Genomic DNA, 15886 nt, shown 5'->3' with positions numbered 1-15886 from the left:
TCTCTCTAACTCTCACTTTCAAATAAATAAATAAATCTTAAAAAAAAAAAGAAAGAAAGAGGAACTGAAGAGACAGCATGTTGTAGGTTTGTGGAAGTTGAATGCTGTGAGAAATTAGTTTGGGTGAGATCAGAAGGAATCATTTTGAAGTTAGCTCTTCCATCTTCAAGACAGATAGCAGGATTCCCCGATTCTACCTCTTTGTATGTCACTGGCCTAAGCGATGGGTTCACGTGCGGACATCAGTACGGCTCTTGTGTGTCTGTAGCTGACCTAGGTAACAAAGCTGAATGCATGTGTTGTATTTCATGTGCTTTCTGTTGCCTCCATTGCGTGTCATTGCTTAAAATGTTGTCTTAAAGGAGTTAACTCTATGATTAGATCTGGCCTGCAGTCTCAGTTAAAACGCTCAGACCTAACTTACTTTGCCCAAATGTTTTAAACATCTGGCAATTCTTTTTTTTTTTTTTTTTTGAGTTTTTTTTTTTTTTAATAATTTTTTGACAGGCAGAGTGGACAGTGAGAGAGAGACAGAGAGAAAGGTCTTCCTTTTGCCGTTGGTTCACCCTCCAATGGCCACCGCGGTAGCGCGCTGCGGCCAGCGCACTGCGCTGATCCGATGGCAGGAGCCAGGTGTTTATCCTGGTCTCCCATGGGGTGCAGGGCCCAAGGACTTGGGCCATCCTCCACTGTACTCCCTGGCCACAGCAGAGAGCTGGCCTGGAAGAGGGGCAACCGGGACAGGATCGGTGCCCCGACCGGGACTAGAACCCGGTGTGCCGGCGCCGCTAGGCGGAGGATTAGTCTAGTGAGCCGCGGCGCCGGCTAACATCTGGCAATTCTTTGACATCTAAAGCTCTCACACTGAGTCTTTGAGGCTTCTGGCTGGATCCCAGGAGCTCTCAGGAGATGAGGCTCTCCCTTGGGAGAGTAATAACTGTCTTACACCCTCTGTGATCCAGGACCAAACAAGTGGAAGCCCTCACACTCCAGGCAGTCCTCCAGACGACGCCCCCGAGGAAACCTGCCTTCTACCCGGGATCCTTGCAGCAACCCTCAGAAGACTGCTCTGCGGCTGATGACCCTCAACGACGCCCCGTTCAGTGTGAAGCAGCCATACAACAAACGGCAGTCAGGGTTCATCCTTCCCAGGAGAAGGGGCGATGTGAAGAGTCAGATGCACTAACAGGCAGTTAGGTCAGGTGCCTGTTGGAATGAGAAAAGGGGCAGAGGCCCTTTAAGAGTAGATAAGATGCTTGCTGTCTTCATCAAGACCAAATGCTGACCCTACCTCTCTGAGTGTCTAGTTTTATCATGAGAACAGAAAGATGAAATTACCAATGCCATGGGGCCGGCGCTGTGGCGCAGCAGGTAAAGCCACCGCCTGCAGTGCTGGCATCCCATATGAAGCTGGTTCAAGTCCCAGCTGTTCCACATCTGATCCAGCTCCCTGCTATTGCTCCTGGGAAAGCAGTGGAAGATGACCCAAGTGCATGCGTCCCTGCACCTGTGTAGGAGACCCAGAAGAAGCTCCTGGTTCCTGGGCCCAGCCCTGGAGATTGTAGCCATTTGGGGAGTGAACCAGCGGATGGAAGACCTTTCTCTGTCTCTTCCCTCTGTCACTCTACCTTAAAAATAAGCCCTTAAAAAAAACTGCATTTTTTTTTTTTTGACAGGCAGAGTGGACAGTGAGAGAGAGAGAGAGAGACAGAGAGAAAGGTCTTCCTTTGCCGTTGGTTCACCCTCCAATGGCCGCCGCGGCTGGCGCACCGCACTGATCCGAAGCCAGGAGCCAGGTGCTTCTCCTGGTCTCCCATGGGGTGCAGGGCCCAAGCACTTGGGCCATCCTCCACTGCACTCCCTGGCCACAGCAGAGAGCTGGCCTGGAAGAGGGGCAACCGGGACAGAATCCGGCGCCCCGACCGGGACTAGAACCCGGTGTGCCGGCGCCGCTAGGCGGAGGATTAGCCTAGTGAGCCGCGGCGCCGGCCAAAAACTGCATTTTTTTGTAACACACATGCAATAAATGCAACGCTCCGGTCTCGGGTGTACAGATCTGTGAACTGCACACCCATGTGCACGCGTATCACCACCACGCGGGTGAAGCTGCGGGCACCAGCGGGCTCTCCCGCGGCCTCTGTACCGCCCTGCACCTCCTGGCGGCGCCTTCCGTCGGCGCACGCACCTTCAGGCCCCGGTCCGGCAACCCCGAGGCCCACGGTGACTCTCCAAACACGAGGTCGTCTGCGCGTCGTAGCGGGCGCCGTCCGAGGGCCGCAGCCTCCACACCAGGACGCGGTACGGTTGCCATGGCTCCGCCGCTCCGGCTTCCGGGCCCTTCCAGTCTGCAAGGGACGCTGGGAAATGTAGTCTTCGGCTGGGGAGCGGAGTGACCAGCCAAGAAGCGGCGGTCCTTTTGTACTAAATGTTGATGCACACCGATAGAAAGAGATTCTGTAGGCGGGAACGATCAGGGGATCGGGACCGCGGATTGAATTCGCACCGCAACACACACAAACGCCCCGCCCCTCTTTTCTTTTTGGGCCTTACGCAAAAGCCCTAGAGACAGAGCCTGATTGGCCCAGCCGTGAAACACGCCCACCCATTGGTGGAGACGTCATGATTGACAGCCCCAAGGGTTTCTGGGCCGTGGTTGACTGCGCTGTGGTTCCTGCGCCGACTCGGCCATGGCCAACCCTCGGTGGGAGAACGCAGCTGGAACAGGGGCTGGAACGACGCCCTCCCGCCCTGCCAGGGGCTCGTTCTCCCTCTGCCTGAGGTTCCGGGCCGCTCTCCCTTCCCTGCCTTCGCGCCGTCCTCGGCACCTGCTCTCAGTGCCCCCCGCAGCCGCCGGGTTCGCGGCCCTGACCTACTGCCTCCATCCTGGCTCGTGGACTTGGGGGGAAGTGAGAGCCACGGCCAGCTCCCTCCCACCCCCACCCCACCCCCGAGAGCCCGGGCCCCGGGGCAGGCTCAGCGCCCTCAGACTGGGTCTCGCAGTGAGGCCTGACCCCCACTCTGAGAGCCGGGACGCGGCGGGGACGAAGGGGTTCTGGGTTTGGCAGCATCATTGCACAGGATCTGGCCTTACTTTGCTTTCTTCTTTTCTTTTTTCAATATTTTATAATTTATTTGAGAGGCAGAGTTACACAGAGAGAGTGAGAGGTCTTCCATCCGCTGGTTCACTCTCCAAATGGTCCCAATGGCTGGAGCTGGGCTGATCCAAAACCAGGAGCCAGGAGCTTCTTCCGGGTCTCGACACGGGTGCAGGGGCCCAAGGACTTGGGCCATCTTCTACTGCTTTCCCAGGCCACAGCAGAGAGCTGAGCAGAAGCGGAGCAGCCGGGACTAGAACTTGCACCCATATGGGATGCCGGCACTGCAGGTGGCGGCCTTACCTGCCGGCCCCAGCACGCATTCTTACACCATACAGAGGAGGAGGCTGAGGACCAGTGGCTGGCAGGCAGGAAGCCAAGGGACAGCCAGTGCTAGTCACTGCCTCCCCAGCAGGAAACACAGAGGAGATGGGATCCCGAAATGCCCCGGGGCACAGAGAGAGAAAGAAGAGGAGAGGAGAGAGGATAGAGATGGTCGCTCCTGGTAATCTCACACCACTGCCAACTGGCAGACTTTCCCACACATTCTGAAATTGTCCTGTCCGGGACACAAAGGCATTGCCTTGCATGTTAAAAAGCATTGCTTGGGGGTCGCCGCCTGCAGTACCAGCATCCCATGTGGGCGCTGGTTCGAGTCCCAGCTGCTCCACTTCCGATCCAGCTCTCTGCTGTGGCCTGGGAAAGCAGTAGAAGATGGCCCAAGTCCTTGGGCCCCTGTACCCGTGTGGGAGACCAGGAAGAAGCTCCTGGCTCCTGGCTTCGGATCGGCACAGCTCCAGCCCCAGCCGTTATGGCCATCTGGGGAGTGAACCAGCGGGTGGAAAAGCTCCCTCCCTCTCTCTCTGTGTAACTCTGACTTTCAAATAAATAAATACATCTTTAAAAAAAAGTAGAGCAGCCAGTACTTGAACCAGCACCCACATGGGATGCTGGCACTGCAGGCAGCTGCTTAATCCACTACACGGCAACACTGGTCCCTCTTAATTTTTTCAAAAACATAATTTCAATCCACTCTGTCATCACAGGCTTAGTGCACCACTAACCATAATATTCAACAAGGCCTCAGATGTTCTTAACACAATAAAGTATTTGAGGTGATAGATATGTTGATTAGTTGGACTTAATTATTCCACATTATATTCACAAATCATAACATCAACCGATAAATATAGACAATTATAGTTTCTCAATTGATAGTAAAATAAAGTGTTAAGTATCAATAGTAAAATGATTAAAAAGGAAAATAATTTAGGATAATTATAACCCCATTTTGGCATTCCCCCCTTCATTGATTTTATTATTTTTAAAAATATTTATTTATTTGAAAGGCAGAGTTAGAGAGAGAGATCTTCCATCCACTGGTTCACTTTTCAAATGGAGACAACGGCTGGGCCTGGGCCAGGAGCCAGGAGATTCTTCCGGGTCTCCCACGCAGGTGCAGGGGACCAAGCACTGCTTTCCCAGGCCACAGAAGAGAGCTGGATTGGAAGTGGAGCAGCTGGGACTCGAACCGGTGCTCACATGGGATGCTGGCGCTGCAGGCGGTGGCTTTACCAGATACCCCTCAGTGCCGGCCCCTCATGCTGCCCTTTACCAAGCAAACAGTGCCCCAGAAATGATTTTGCTTTGCAAGTACACAGAATGGAGCTGGCACTGTATAGCAGTTAAGCATCTCGTATGGGCGCCAGTTCTAGTCCTGGCTGCTCCTCTTCCAATCCAGCTCTCTGTTAAGGCCTGGGAAAGCCGCAGAAGATGGCCCAAGTCCTTGGGCCCCTGCACCCACATGGAAGATGCGGATGGAGTTCCTGGCTCTTGGCTTTGGTCTGGCCATTGTGGCCATCTGGGGAGGGAACCAGCAGACGGAAGATCTCTCTCTAACTCTGCCTCTCAAATAAACAAAATCTTGGAAAAAAAAATAGTTCGATGAACTTAAAAAAATAAACATTTTTCCTCTGTGGCATGATCACGACATTCTGCTATGTCGCTGTCCAGAGTTCACATACATGGATTCTTCTGCCTTCAACTGAGCTCGCAATATCTGTGTGGGTTCCAGGGGCTGCTGGGGGCCCAGGGAATGGCCACTTCTTGTGGGCCTGTTCCCAACCTCTCTCCTCTTTTCACTGCCCTTTTAATCTTTGCGCTGTGGTTTTACTTACGGTAACTGCAGTCAATTCTCCAACCCCCCCCCCCCCCCAAGGCGCAAACCACCATCTGCAGCAGCGAAGCGGAAGGGGCGGGACTTAGTCAAGAGGACGCCACTCAAACCTCGGGGCCCTTCATATCCCTCCTATGCCGCGAGGGGGCGCACTGCAGCCGCACATGCGCGCCGCCGAAGCTGGGATTGGACGGAACGCAGCGGCCCGGCTACGTCACTTCCGAGGCGGGAGACGCAGTTGATTGACTATGGTCTCTCCGGCAACCAGGTAGGCGCTGAGGCGCGAGGGCCCTCCGCGGTGAGGGAGGGGGACAGCGTCCGGCCTGGAAGTGTGTCTTGACTCGAGTCAGCCCTTGACCCGAGCGGGAAGGAAGCGGTTAAAGCTTAACGGAGGCCGCGGGCCCCGAGCGGGCGGCTTCCGGGCTCCCGCAGCCGCCTACGCGAGGGCCGACTGAGCTCAGCCCCGGGGACCGGAGCTCCGGCTCGGACGTGTGCTCGCGGGGGCCCCGCCTGTCTCCGAGGTCGCGGGGTCCCGGTTTCCGCGGGCGCCCACCGGCGCGGGGAGGGCGGCGGGTGCCCCTGGCTCGCGCGCAGCCGGGGGCGTGTGCAGGTGTAGGGGCGTGTGCATGTGGGTACGTGTGCAGGTGTAGGGGTGTGTGCATGTGGGTACGCGTGCAGGTGTGGGCGCGTGTGCAGGTGGAGGACCACTGCAGGTGGGGCGTGCAGCCGGGGGCGTGTGCAGGTGGATGGGGGGGCGTGCAGGTGTAGGGTCGTGTGCATGTGGGTACGTGTGCAGGTGGAGGGGCGTGTGCATGTGGGTACGCGTGCAGGTGGAGGGCCGCTGCAGGTGGGGCGTGCAGCCGGGGGCGTGTGCAGGTGTGGGGGGGGCGTGCAGGTGTAGGGGCGTGTGCATGTGGGTACGTGTGCAGGTGTGGGCGCCTGTGCAGGTGTGTGGGGCGTGTGCTGGTGGGGGGGCCTATGCAGGTGGGGGGGCATGGGGGCGTGCCCATATGGGCGTGTGCAGGTGGGGGGCGTGTCTGTGTGGGCGTGTGCTGGTGGGGGGCGCCTATGCAGTGTGAGGGGGCGTGCAGTGTGAGGCCTTGTGCAGGTGTGGGGGCGTGTCCATGTGGGTGTGTGCAGGTGTGCTGGTTGGGGGGGCATGCAGCTGGGGCCTTGTGCAGGTGTGGGGGCGTGTCCATGTGGGTGTGTGCATATGGGGGGGCTATGCAGTGTGGCGGTGCGTGCAGCTGGGGGCATTGGGGTGCGCACATCTGGCGGGACATGACCAGATGGGGGGATATGTGAAGCTGGGGGGTGCACTTGGGGACATGTGCCGCTGGGTGTGTGTGAAGCCAGGGTGTGCAGCTGGGGGGAGCGTATGAGGTGGCGTGGCCTGGGGCCGAGGCGCCCTAGCCGGCGACCAAGAGTCAGCAGAGCAGAGCAGACCCCGTTTCGTGGAAGGCGGGTGCTCCTGGCTGTCGGGACTCCCCTGATTTTGCACCGCGGCTGCTGGCGGTGCCGCTCCGAGTGCAAGTCCTGTTAAATGCCTAGTGCTGCTGTCCTTAGCCGTTTAAAAGTCAGAGAGAGGAGAGGCAGAGAGAGAGAGAGAGAGGTCTTCCATCTGCTGGTTCACTCCCCAATTGGCTGCAATGGCCGGAGCTGTGCTGATCCAAAGCCAGGAGCCAGGAGCTTCTTCCAGGTCTCCCACGCAGGTGCAGGGGCCCAAGCACTTGGGCCATCTTCCACTGCTCTCCCAGGCCATAGCAGAGAGCTGGATCAGAAGTGGAGCAGCCAGGACTTGAACCGGCGCCCACATGGGACCCTGGCACTGCAGGTGGCGGCTTTACCCACTATGCCACAGCGCCGGCCGCATACAGCCCTTGACCTTAGGTTGCAAGAGAGATAGACATTGAATTGATAATTAATCAAGGGCAACTAATGGGCTGGCACTGTGGCTCAGGTTAAGCCACCGCTTGCAAATGCTGGCGTCCCGTATCAGAGTGCTGGTTAGAGTCGTGGGTGCTGTGTTCCTGCCGGTCCAGCTCCCTGTGATGCACCAGAGAAGGCGGCCTCTGACCGCCCAAGCGTTTAGGGCCCTGCCACCACGCGGGAGATCCGGATGGAGCTCCTGGCTCTGGCCTGGCACAGCCACAGCCGTTGAAACCAAGGAGTGAACCAGCGAATGGACGATCTCTGTCTCTCCCTCTTTCTCTGTCACTACTTCTTTCAAAGGAGTAAATCTTAAAAAAAAAAAAAAAAAAAAAAAAAAAAAAAGTATTAGTTGTGATTGTGCTACGTGCTGTGCAGGACGGTAGAGGGCGCTGTGGGAGTAGAAAACAGGTTCACTCGCATGGGGAGGGAGTTGGGGGGGGGATGGAGGAGAGGCTTTGCTGAGAAAATCACACTTGAGTTGGAGTTAAATTGGGCAGAGAGTTACCAGGGCGGGGCCGGGCGCGTTTGCAGCCTCGAAACTAGGAGGAAAGGGTGTGAGGTCAGAGGCCGTGTGTAGGCGGGGATCTTGTCCTGAGACCAGTACTGCTCCCAGGTCTTGGTATTTCCTTCTGAAAACATCCCGTTTGCCCTATTTACAGCCCCCCCCCCCCCCCCAATATGGGATGTCAACATTGCAAGATGGCAGGCAGAGGCTTAACCTTCTACCACAGAGCGCCGGCCCCCTAACGATTTATTTATTTGAAAGGCACAGCGACAAAGAGAGAAAGAGGTCTTCCACCTGCCAGCTTGCTCCCTAGATGGCTGACATGGCCAGGCCTGGGCCATCCTGAAGCCAGAAGCCCAGAACTCCATCCAGGTCTCCCATGGGTGGGGTGGTGGAAACCTCAGCAGGGAGCTGGGGCTTGAACTGGTGTCCTGATACAGGTGCTGGTATCTCGAGCCACGGCTTAACCCGCTGCGCCATATTGCCTGCCCCCCTGTGATTTCTTTCACATATATGTATATGTATTTTTCAGAGAAATGTTACCAATAATGTTACTTAAAACTTGTGGGTTTCTAACCAAAATTTTGGTCCCTGGTGGTTAGCCCGGACAGAACCTGTCTTTGTTAGATGTCCTTTCTGGCTGCTACCCAGTTATACCCGAGAGCTCCGTCTTTGGCAGGTGGGGCTATCCTGATGTTCTGGAGGGGCGTATGTGTCGGGGTGAGCGTGGAGGCTCCCTACTGTGCAAGGTTCCCCATCCATAGCGGGAGCTGGTGGATCCTCGCCCGCCCAGCAGCGTGACTGGGACGTCCTCAGCCCTTTGTTCCACGCAGTAGGGCCGCTCTTTGTACGAGGAACACTACCTTTGGAAGGCGGAATGTGAGTTTTTCCAGGTTTAGTGAGAAGCACCTGGGGGTGGTTAAGTTGGAGGCCGTATTAGGAAACAGCTGCTGTTTCCCGGTTCTCAGAGACGGGGCAGGGCGTTAGCTGAACCGCATCGGGGGTGCCCGGCTGCATGGGAGCTGCGGCTGCACCGAGGTTTGGGACAGTGGAAGAGCCCTTCCTGAGGTGGACTGCTGCGGTTCTAGTTGGTTCGTTTTGTCTCTGGTCCTTATTTGTTGTGCTTTAGAACGAAGCTTGTGGGCTTTGGATTCGGACTCACTGGGTCCGGCTCTCTCCTCGGTCACCGGCTCTGTGAGCTCAGGCCCTGTCCTCGCTTCTTCAGTGGATGGAAATAGCTCTTGTTCCTGCCTCAGATGATTGCTATGAGGATGGAATGAGGTCATGGGTGTGCAGGATGTAGTGCAGTGTCTGGTACATTGCAAGGACTAAAAAAAAAAAGTATTTGTTATTAATATTTTCCTCTCCACCATAGCCATACATGGTCACAGGCTAAAACTTACTTTCTAAAGGATGATGTGGCCATTGTGTAATGTTACTGTTTCACTCCGTTAAGGTTGTCCCCTGTACTGGAAACAGCCATAGAAGAGGAAAGATTAATGATGTTAGAAGTGAAAAGATACTTGTGGTTTGAGGACTTGTGCGTTCTGTCACAGTCCGAGAGGAGTGAAGGATTGTAACCTTGGGCCTCCCAGCATCCCGTAATACAAAGTTCGCCTCCGAAGGAGTGCGGCCCCTGTCTGTCTGCCTGTCAGTTGCCAGGTTACAAATTATAACAGTCAGATAGCATCGCACTCAGCAGTGTGTGCACCTGCCAGGGCCCACCCAGCGGCTCACGCAAAAGAGCTGTGATTTTGCTGCCGCTGACTCCTGGGATCGCACACAGGAAACAGAGATGGATCAAGGAGCTCTTGGAGATAACCCAAGGGCAGGCTGAGTGCCCTCAGTTGCTGGCAGACAGTTCTGGGCTTTCTCTCACTCGCTTTCGACCCTGGCAGGTGGAGACACTCCCACCCGGAGGGTGCCAGCCAACCCCATTTGACCTGCAGCACTTCACGGTGTGTGAGGACCTGCTCTGTCTGCCTCCTGTCCCGTAACTGTCGTGGGGAGAGTGTGGATCCTGTCCCTGTTCCCTAGGTGGGCAGGCTGGGGTCCAGGGAGGGTAAGTTCAGGGTCAAGCAGAGGAAGTAAGAGGTGGCAGTGTTGTGACCCTCTGGTGACTGGTGTTTTCATTTGCAATGCTGGGCTGCCTTGGTGTGACGAATCCACGTTGATAAACTCCCAAGTTCAGTGAGTGGCCCAGGCGGCCATGCTAAATGTGTGCATTCCAGAAAGATTTCCTAACAAACACAGGTGTACAAATGGGCATCTGGGGTTTGTAGATTGCCTGAAATAATTTCCATAATTTTGCATATACTTGCATTTTATCAGAGACATTGGTGTTGTTAATCAGATATTTTTAAAATCAGTTGTGTGTATTTTTTTTAAAGATTTATTTATCTATTTGAAAGGCAGAGTTGCAGAGAGAGAGATCTTCCATCCCTTGGTTCACTCCCCAAATGGCCGCAATGACCAGGGCTGAGCCAGGCCGGAGCCAAGAGCTTCTGCATCTCCCATAGAGTGCAGGGTCCCAAGGACTTGGGCCATCTTCCAGTGCTTCCCCAAGCCATAGCAGAGAGCTAGATCAAAAGTGGAGCAGCCAGGACTTGAACCGGCACCCATATGTGTTATTAGCACGGCAGGCATTGGCTTTACCTACTGTGCCACAGCACTGGCCTCCATTAATCAGCTGTCAAAGGAATCTGTACTGAGGAAGGTTGGAGAGTCCCACCATTGTAATAGATTTTTTTTAAAAAATTAAACATTTACATTTTTAAAAAAATTTATTTGAAAGTCAGAGTTACAGAGAGAGAGAGAGCGAGCTTCCATCTGTTGGTTCACTCCCACAATGGCTGGAACTATGATCCAAAGCCTGGAGCGAGAAGCTTCTTCCAGGTCTCCCACGTGGGTGCAGGGGCCCAAGGACTTGGGCCATCTTCTACTGCTTTCCCAGGCCATTGCAGAGAGCTGGATGGGAAGTGGAGCAGCCGGGACTCGAACTGGTGCCCATATGGGATGCTGGCACTGCAGGTGGCGGCTTTACCCGCTACGCCACAGCAGCGGCCCCAATATTTACATTTTATTTATTTATTTATTTATTTTTTTAAATTTTTGACAGGCAGAGTGGACAGTGAGAGAGAAACAGAGAGAAAGGTCTTCCTTTTGCCGTTGGTTCACCCTCCAATGGCCGCCGCGGTAGCGCGCTGCGGCCGGCGCACCGCGCTGATCCAAAGCCAGGAGCCAGGTGCTTCTCCTGGTCTCCCATGGGGTGCAGGGCCCAAGCACTTGGGCCATCCTCCACTGCACTCCCTGGCCACAGCAGAGAGCTGGCCTGGAAGAGGGGCAACCGGGACAGGATCGGTGCCCCGACCGGGACTAGAACCCGGTGTGCCGGCGCCGCAAGGCGGAGGATTAGCCTGTTGAGCCACGGCGCCGGCCCAATATTTACATTTTAAAATTATGGTACATCAGTGTTTTTCAGACAGTGACTTCCGGTAAATTGTGATTAAAAGAAAAAATTTAAGTGCAGCATTATTGTAGGTAAATGTGGGTCACATTTCTTAGTGTGTTGCCTGTAGGAGAAGGCTGCGTGTGTAAAAGCATCTCAGTTAGTGAAGTGAGTGAAACAGCGACAGTTTCTGCCTGCCCGTCGGCAGGTGAGGGCCGGTAAGAAGCACCTTGAAACTGGTTAATTTGGTTGCCCACGGGTTCCGGCCCCGGTGAGGAAGATGAGCGTGGCCGTTTTCCTGGTTCCTTCTCTTCGCCGTCTCTCGTGCTCTCTGCCACCCTCTGGGTGTAGCTCTGCAAGTCGCCCTTGTTTGTCTGGGCCCTGTAAAGCAAGGCAGGTGTGACAGAGTTCGCAGAGGAGAACTTGCCGGGAGCCCCTCACCCAGCCAGCTGCTGCCCGCGGGTGTCTGGACCGAGGCCCGCGGGTTCCCAGACAGTTTTCCGTACCAGTAACTATTTGAAATCAGCACTCTGCCCCCTGATTGATTGATTTATAGATCTTAGTGGAAAAGTGGCTGCTAGCAACTTGATTGTAGGCCAGAGCAGCTGGGAACTTAAAGGGTAACTGTTTAGTGGAACAAGAACTGACTTGTGAGAGGCAGAAGTCGGATCCTGGCAGGGCTGGAAAGACGGGGCGGCTGGACAGCCGTGGCACCTAGTGCCTGGCTGGGCGCTGGACACAGGAAATGGGGCTCCTGACAGCAGCAGGTTCTGCCTTGTTTCCCTCTCATTAGCTTCAATAGAAGGTTATTGCCTTTCCCCACCAACGTTTTTTATTTAACTTGACAAAGATAACACTTTATAAGGTATCTCTCTCTTTTTTTTTTTTAAGATTTATTTATTTATTTGAAAGGCAGAGTTACACAAAGAGAAGGAGAGGCAGAGAGAGAGAGGCCTTCCATTTGATGGCTCACTCCCCAAATGGCCAGAGGTGAGCCAGTCTGAAGCCAGGAGCCAGGATCCTCTTCCAGGTCTCTTGTGAGGGTGCAGGGGCCCAAGTACTTGGGCCATCCTCCGCTGCCTTCCCAGGCCATAACAGGGAGCTGGCTTGGAAGTGGAGCAGCCAGGACTCGAACTGACACCCACGTGAGATGCCAGCACTGCAGGCTAGGAGTTTTAACCCTCTGAGCTATAGTGCCAACCCTAAGATATCTCTTCTTGAAAGTTCCTAACTGACAGGCAGTATTTGGTGATGACACGCAGATGAGAGTTTTTGAAGGGAGTAGTTTCTTTTTAGGATTTATTTATTTGAAGGGCAGAGCAACAGCGGGGGGATGGGGCACAGGGGAGGAAGGAAGGGAGAGGGAGGGAGAGATCTCCCATCTTCTAGGCCCCTCCCCAGTTGGCTGAAGACAGAAGCCAGGAGCCAGGACCTCCCTCCTGGTTTCCCACATGGGCGGCAGGGGCTCCGATACTTGAGCCATCAACCGCTGCTTCCCCAGGCACTGTGTAACGAGAAACCAAATCAGAAGACAGCAGCCAGGACTGGAGCTGGCGCTCTGATAGGGGATGCCAGTGTCCCTAGCAGCGGCTTGACCCACTGCGGCACAACGGGCCCCCGAGACAGAATTTCTGACGCTGGGTGTTGGTGCCTGTTGTCAGTAACATCTCACAGTAAATCGTTATGTGTAGTCCTTGGGACAGGAGCAAGACTTCTTGTGATGGTGGCGAGAAGAGACAGATCTCAAATACCAGCTGTACGACAGAGCAAAGGTGTCAAAACAGCTGTTTCAGGGTTTTGGAAATTGACCAAAGGCTTCCAACAAATCAAGAAGCATTGCACTTCGGTCCACCATGAAACCAGTAGTCTCACTGTGAGAGGAGGCTGGCGCTGTCTGGAACAGAGGAAAACCCAAAGCAAGTCCAAACCCTGGCCAGCCCTTTCTCAGGAAGCAGCCTGGGGGCACGTGAGTGGGGGAGGCAGCGGTTCTGCTGCTCTTAGGTTGTAGCCCTCGTTGGGCAAGCAGTAGACCAGTAAAGCAGCCGGAAACTGGACAGGAAGTCTTGGGAGAGGCTGTAGACAGGCTTGAGAAACTCCCCCTGGATCCCAGGTGACTGCAGGACAACGTGGGTGAGCAGAGGAGACCAGGGAGGGCCTGAGCTTGTCCCACGGCTGTGTGCACCTGCAGAGGAGGTGGCAGAGGGCCTGGTGGGAAGTCAATGCCAAGGGGACTTGGAAGTCGTCTGCCTGTGGAAGCCCTGCTCAGCTGTGTCTGAGGGCAGACTCTGCCCGGTGATTGACCACTAAGCTATACAGATGTCGAGGCTACCCCTAGTAGAACACCAAGCATACAAATAAAAGCAGGAACAAGAATGGAGATGTGTCACTGACTGCCCTGCAGGTGGCAGTGAGTCAAAGTTCATAGCTTTGGTACCGGCAGGCTGCTAAACAAATAAACCAGTAACCAAACCAGTCTTCAGACAGTCAGAAGCTAGATGCGTCCAGTTTTCAACAACAACAACAAAAATTACTGAGTGTCTAATTAGCGACAAAAAGCTGTAAGGCATGTAAAGAATGAGGGAAGCTTGTGGCCAGGAGGGAATGGTTGGTCACAGGGGCGCCCCCTGCCCCAGTGGCCCGGATGCTGGTCGTAAGAAGACCTCCACACAGCTGTTGTGAATGTCTGAAGGACTTGAGGAAGTGGGGACCCCAGGTAGAATGTGGGGGCACTTCAGAAAGATCACAGATGATGGAATTAAAAGATAAGCTGGAGCTGGCACTGTGGCGCAGTGGGTTAAAGCCCTGGCCTGCAGTGCTGGCATCCCATCTGGTCGCCGGTTCGAGTCCTGGCTGCTCCACTTCTGATCCAGCTCTCTGCTGTGGCCTGGGAAAGCAGTAGAAGATGGCCCAAGTCCTTGGGCCCCTGCATCTGCATGGGAGACCCAGAGGAAGCTCCTGGCTCCTGGCTTCAGATCAGCGCAGCTCCGGCCATTGTGGCCATCTGAGGAGTGAACCAGCATACGGAAGACCACCCCCCACCCCCTGCTGCCACCTTTGTCTCTCTCTGCCTCTGCCTTTCTGTAATTCTGCCTTTCAAATAAATAAATAATTTTTTTTAAAAAAAGATAAGCTTATTTTGTTGCAAATAAAATGGAAGTCTGCGTACGTGGGAGCGATGGTTTTGTGATTGGTGACTAACTCCTCTCATAGACGGCAGTGGCAGGACTTCTAGTTTCTGGGCTGGCACAAAAGGGCCTTAGAAGTCAGCCACTTTTTTTTTTTTTTAATCACTTTATCCTAAGAACACGTGAAAAGGTGAACAGCAGGGACATGAGTTTACAGGGTGAGCCCCTGCCCCTCAAATTACAGACAGGTGAGTACATAGAATCACACCGACTGCAGCAAGCACACCCTTAAGTGGGGTGGCATTTGGTGTAGGAGTTAAGGTACTGCTTGGGGGGCCGGTGCTGTGGCGTAGCGGCTAAAGCTGCCACCTGCAGCGCTGGCATCCCATCTGGTCACCCGTTCGAGTCCTGGCTGCTCCACTTCCCATCCAGCTCTCAGCTATGGCCTGGGAAAGCAGCAGAAGATGGCCCAAGCCCTTGGGCCCCTGCACTCACTCGGGAAACCTGGAAGAAGCCCCTGGCTCCTGGCTTCAGATCGGCGCAGCTCCACTTCTGCTTCTGGCTTCCTGCCCATGTGCACCCTTAGAGGCAGCAGGGGATGGCTCAAGTCCTTGGGTCCCTGCCACCCGTGTGGCAGACCCAGATTCAGTTCTAGGCTCCTGGCTTCAGCCTGGCCCAGCCCTAGTTGTTGTAGGCGTTTGAGGAGTGAAACCGCCCCACAGAAAACATCTCTCTGTCTCTTAAAAACGAAAAACAAACCAACCCATAGACAGAAAGTTCTGTGAGAACCAGCAAGGTGGCAGGGAAGCCTGAACTGTACTTGACAGGCTGCTGGAGGCACAGCAGGACGCATCTGAGATTTTAAATCTCTGTGGGACCTGGTCACAGGGAGCCCCTGTGCCTTTGGGAATTTTGTCTCCACTATCATGAGCTTCTCACAGTGAATACTGAAGAAGAATCCTCCCATGCCCCCAGCAGGGGGAGAGGCAACTCGCCATTCTGAAATACAGCAGGGCATCCGGCTCAGGGGTGCAGGGCCTGCCCTCGGGAGAAGCAGTTTCACCAGCGTCACTTCCATTCCGAGAAAGGGTTGTCAGCCCCCCCCCCCACCCCCACCCCCACCCCGGTCATGCTCGCCTCCCACGGAGCCCCTCCTCGCCATCCTGTCCCACCCAGGGGAGGAAGCTGAGGAGCGCTGGTGAAGTGCATACCCCACAGGCTCGCCAGAAGCTTGAGACCCAGTCAAGAGCTGTGGGACGCCGCCTGCTTGCCCTGTACCCCTAAAGCCTCGCTTAAGGAATGCGGTCCTTTGCACAGTACGTCAGGTCCCCCCCCCCCCCCCCGACAAAAACTTAAAAGGCCCACGGAAACAGAGCACCAAGTTCAAAGAGACTAAATAGGCTCCAGACCCGGAGTCTGATGTGGTAGCGATGTGGGGTTTATCAGACCAGGAATGCTTCTAAGACTATAATTAGTCTGCTGAGGGTTCCTCTGTAAGACGTAGACAACACGCAGGAACAGATGGGTACTGTGAGCGGAGACAGGAAATCTAAGCGAGAATGAAAAAGTCGCTAGAGCCCAAGCAAGCCTGCGGCCGAAATGAGG

General features: G+C 54.8%; 1 protein-coding gene across 1 annotated transcript in view; it reads left to right on the top strand.

Annotated features, from left to right (window-relative positions):
- Positions 1–5479: 5479 nt before the first annotated feature.
- DHRS7B (dehydrogenase/reductase 7B) overlaps positions 5480–15886 on the top strand; it is a 39552-nt gene continuing 29145 nt past the window's right edge. The window contains exon 1 of the mRNA XM_062216645.1: positions 5480–5539. Coding sequence (XP_062072629.1) covers positions 5520–5539 — 20 coding nt within the window. The 5' untranslated portion in view covers positions 5480–5519. The remainder of the gene's footprint in view (positions 5540–15886) is intronic.

This window comes from Lepus europaeus, chromosome 18 (assembly GCF_033115175.1).
Source record: "Lepus europaeus isolate LE1 chromosome 18, mLepTim1.pri, whole genome shotgun sequence".
Lineage (NCBI taxonomy): Eukaryota > Metazoa > Chordata > Mammalia > Lagomorpha > Leporidae > Lepus > Lepus europaeus.
This window is presented reverse-complemented; position numbering and strand designations above follow the sequence as displayed.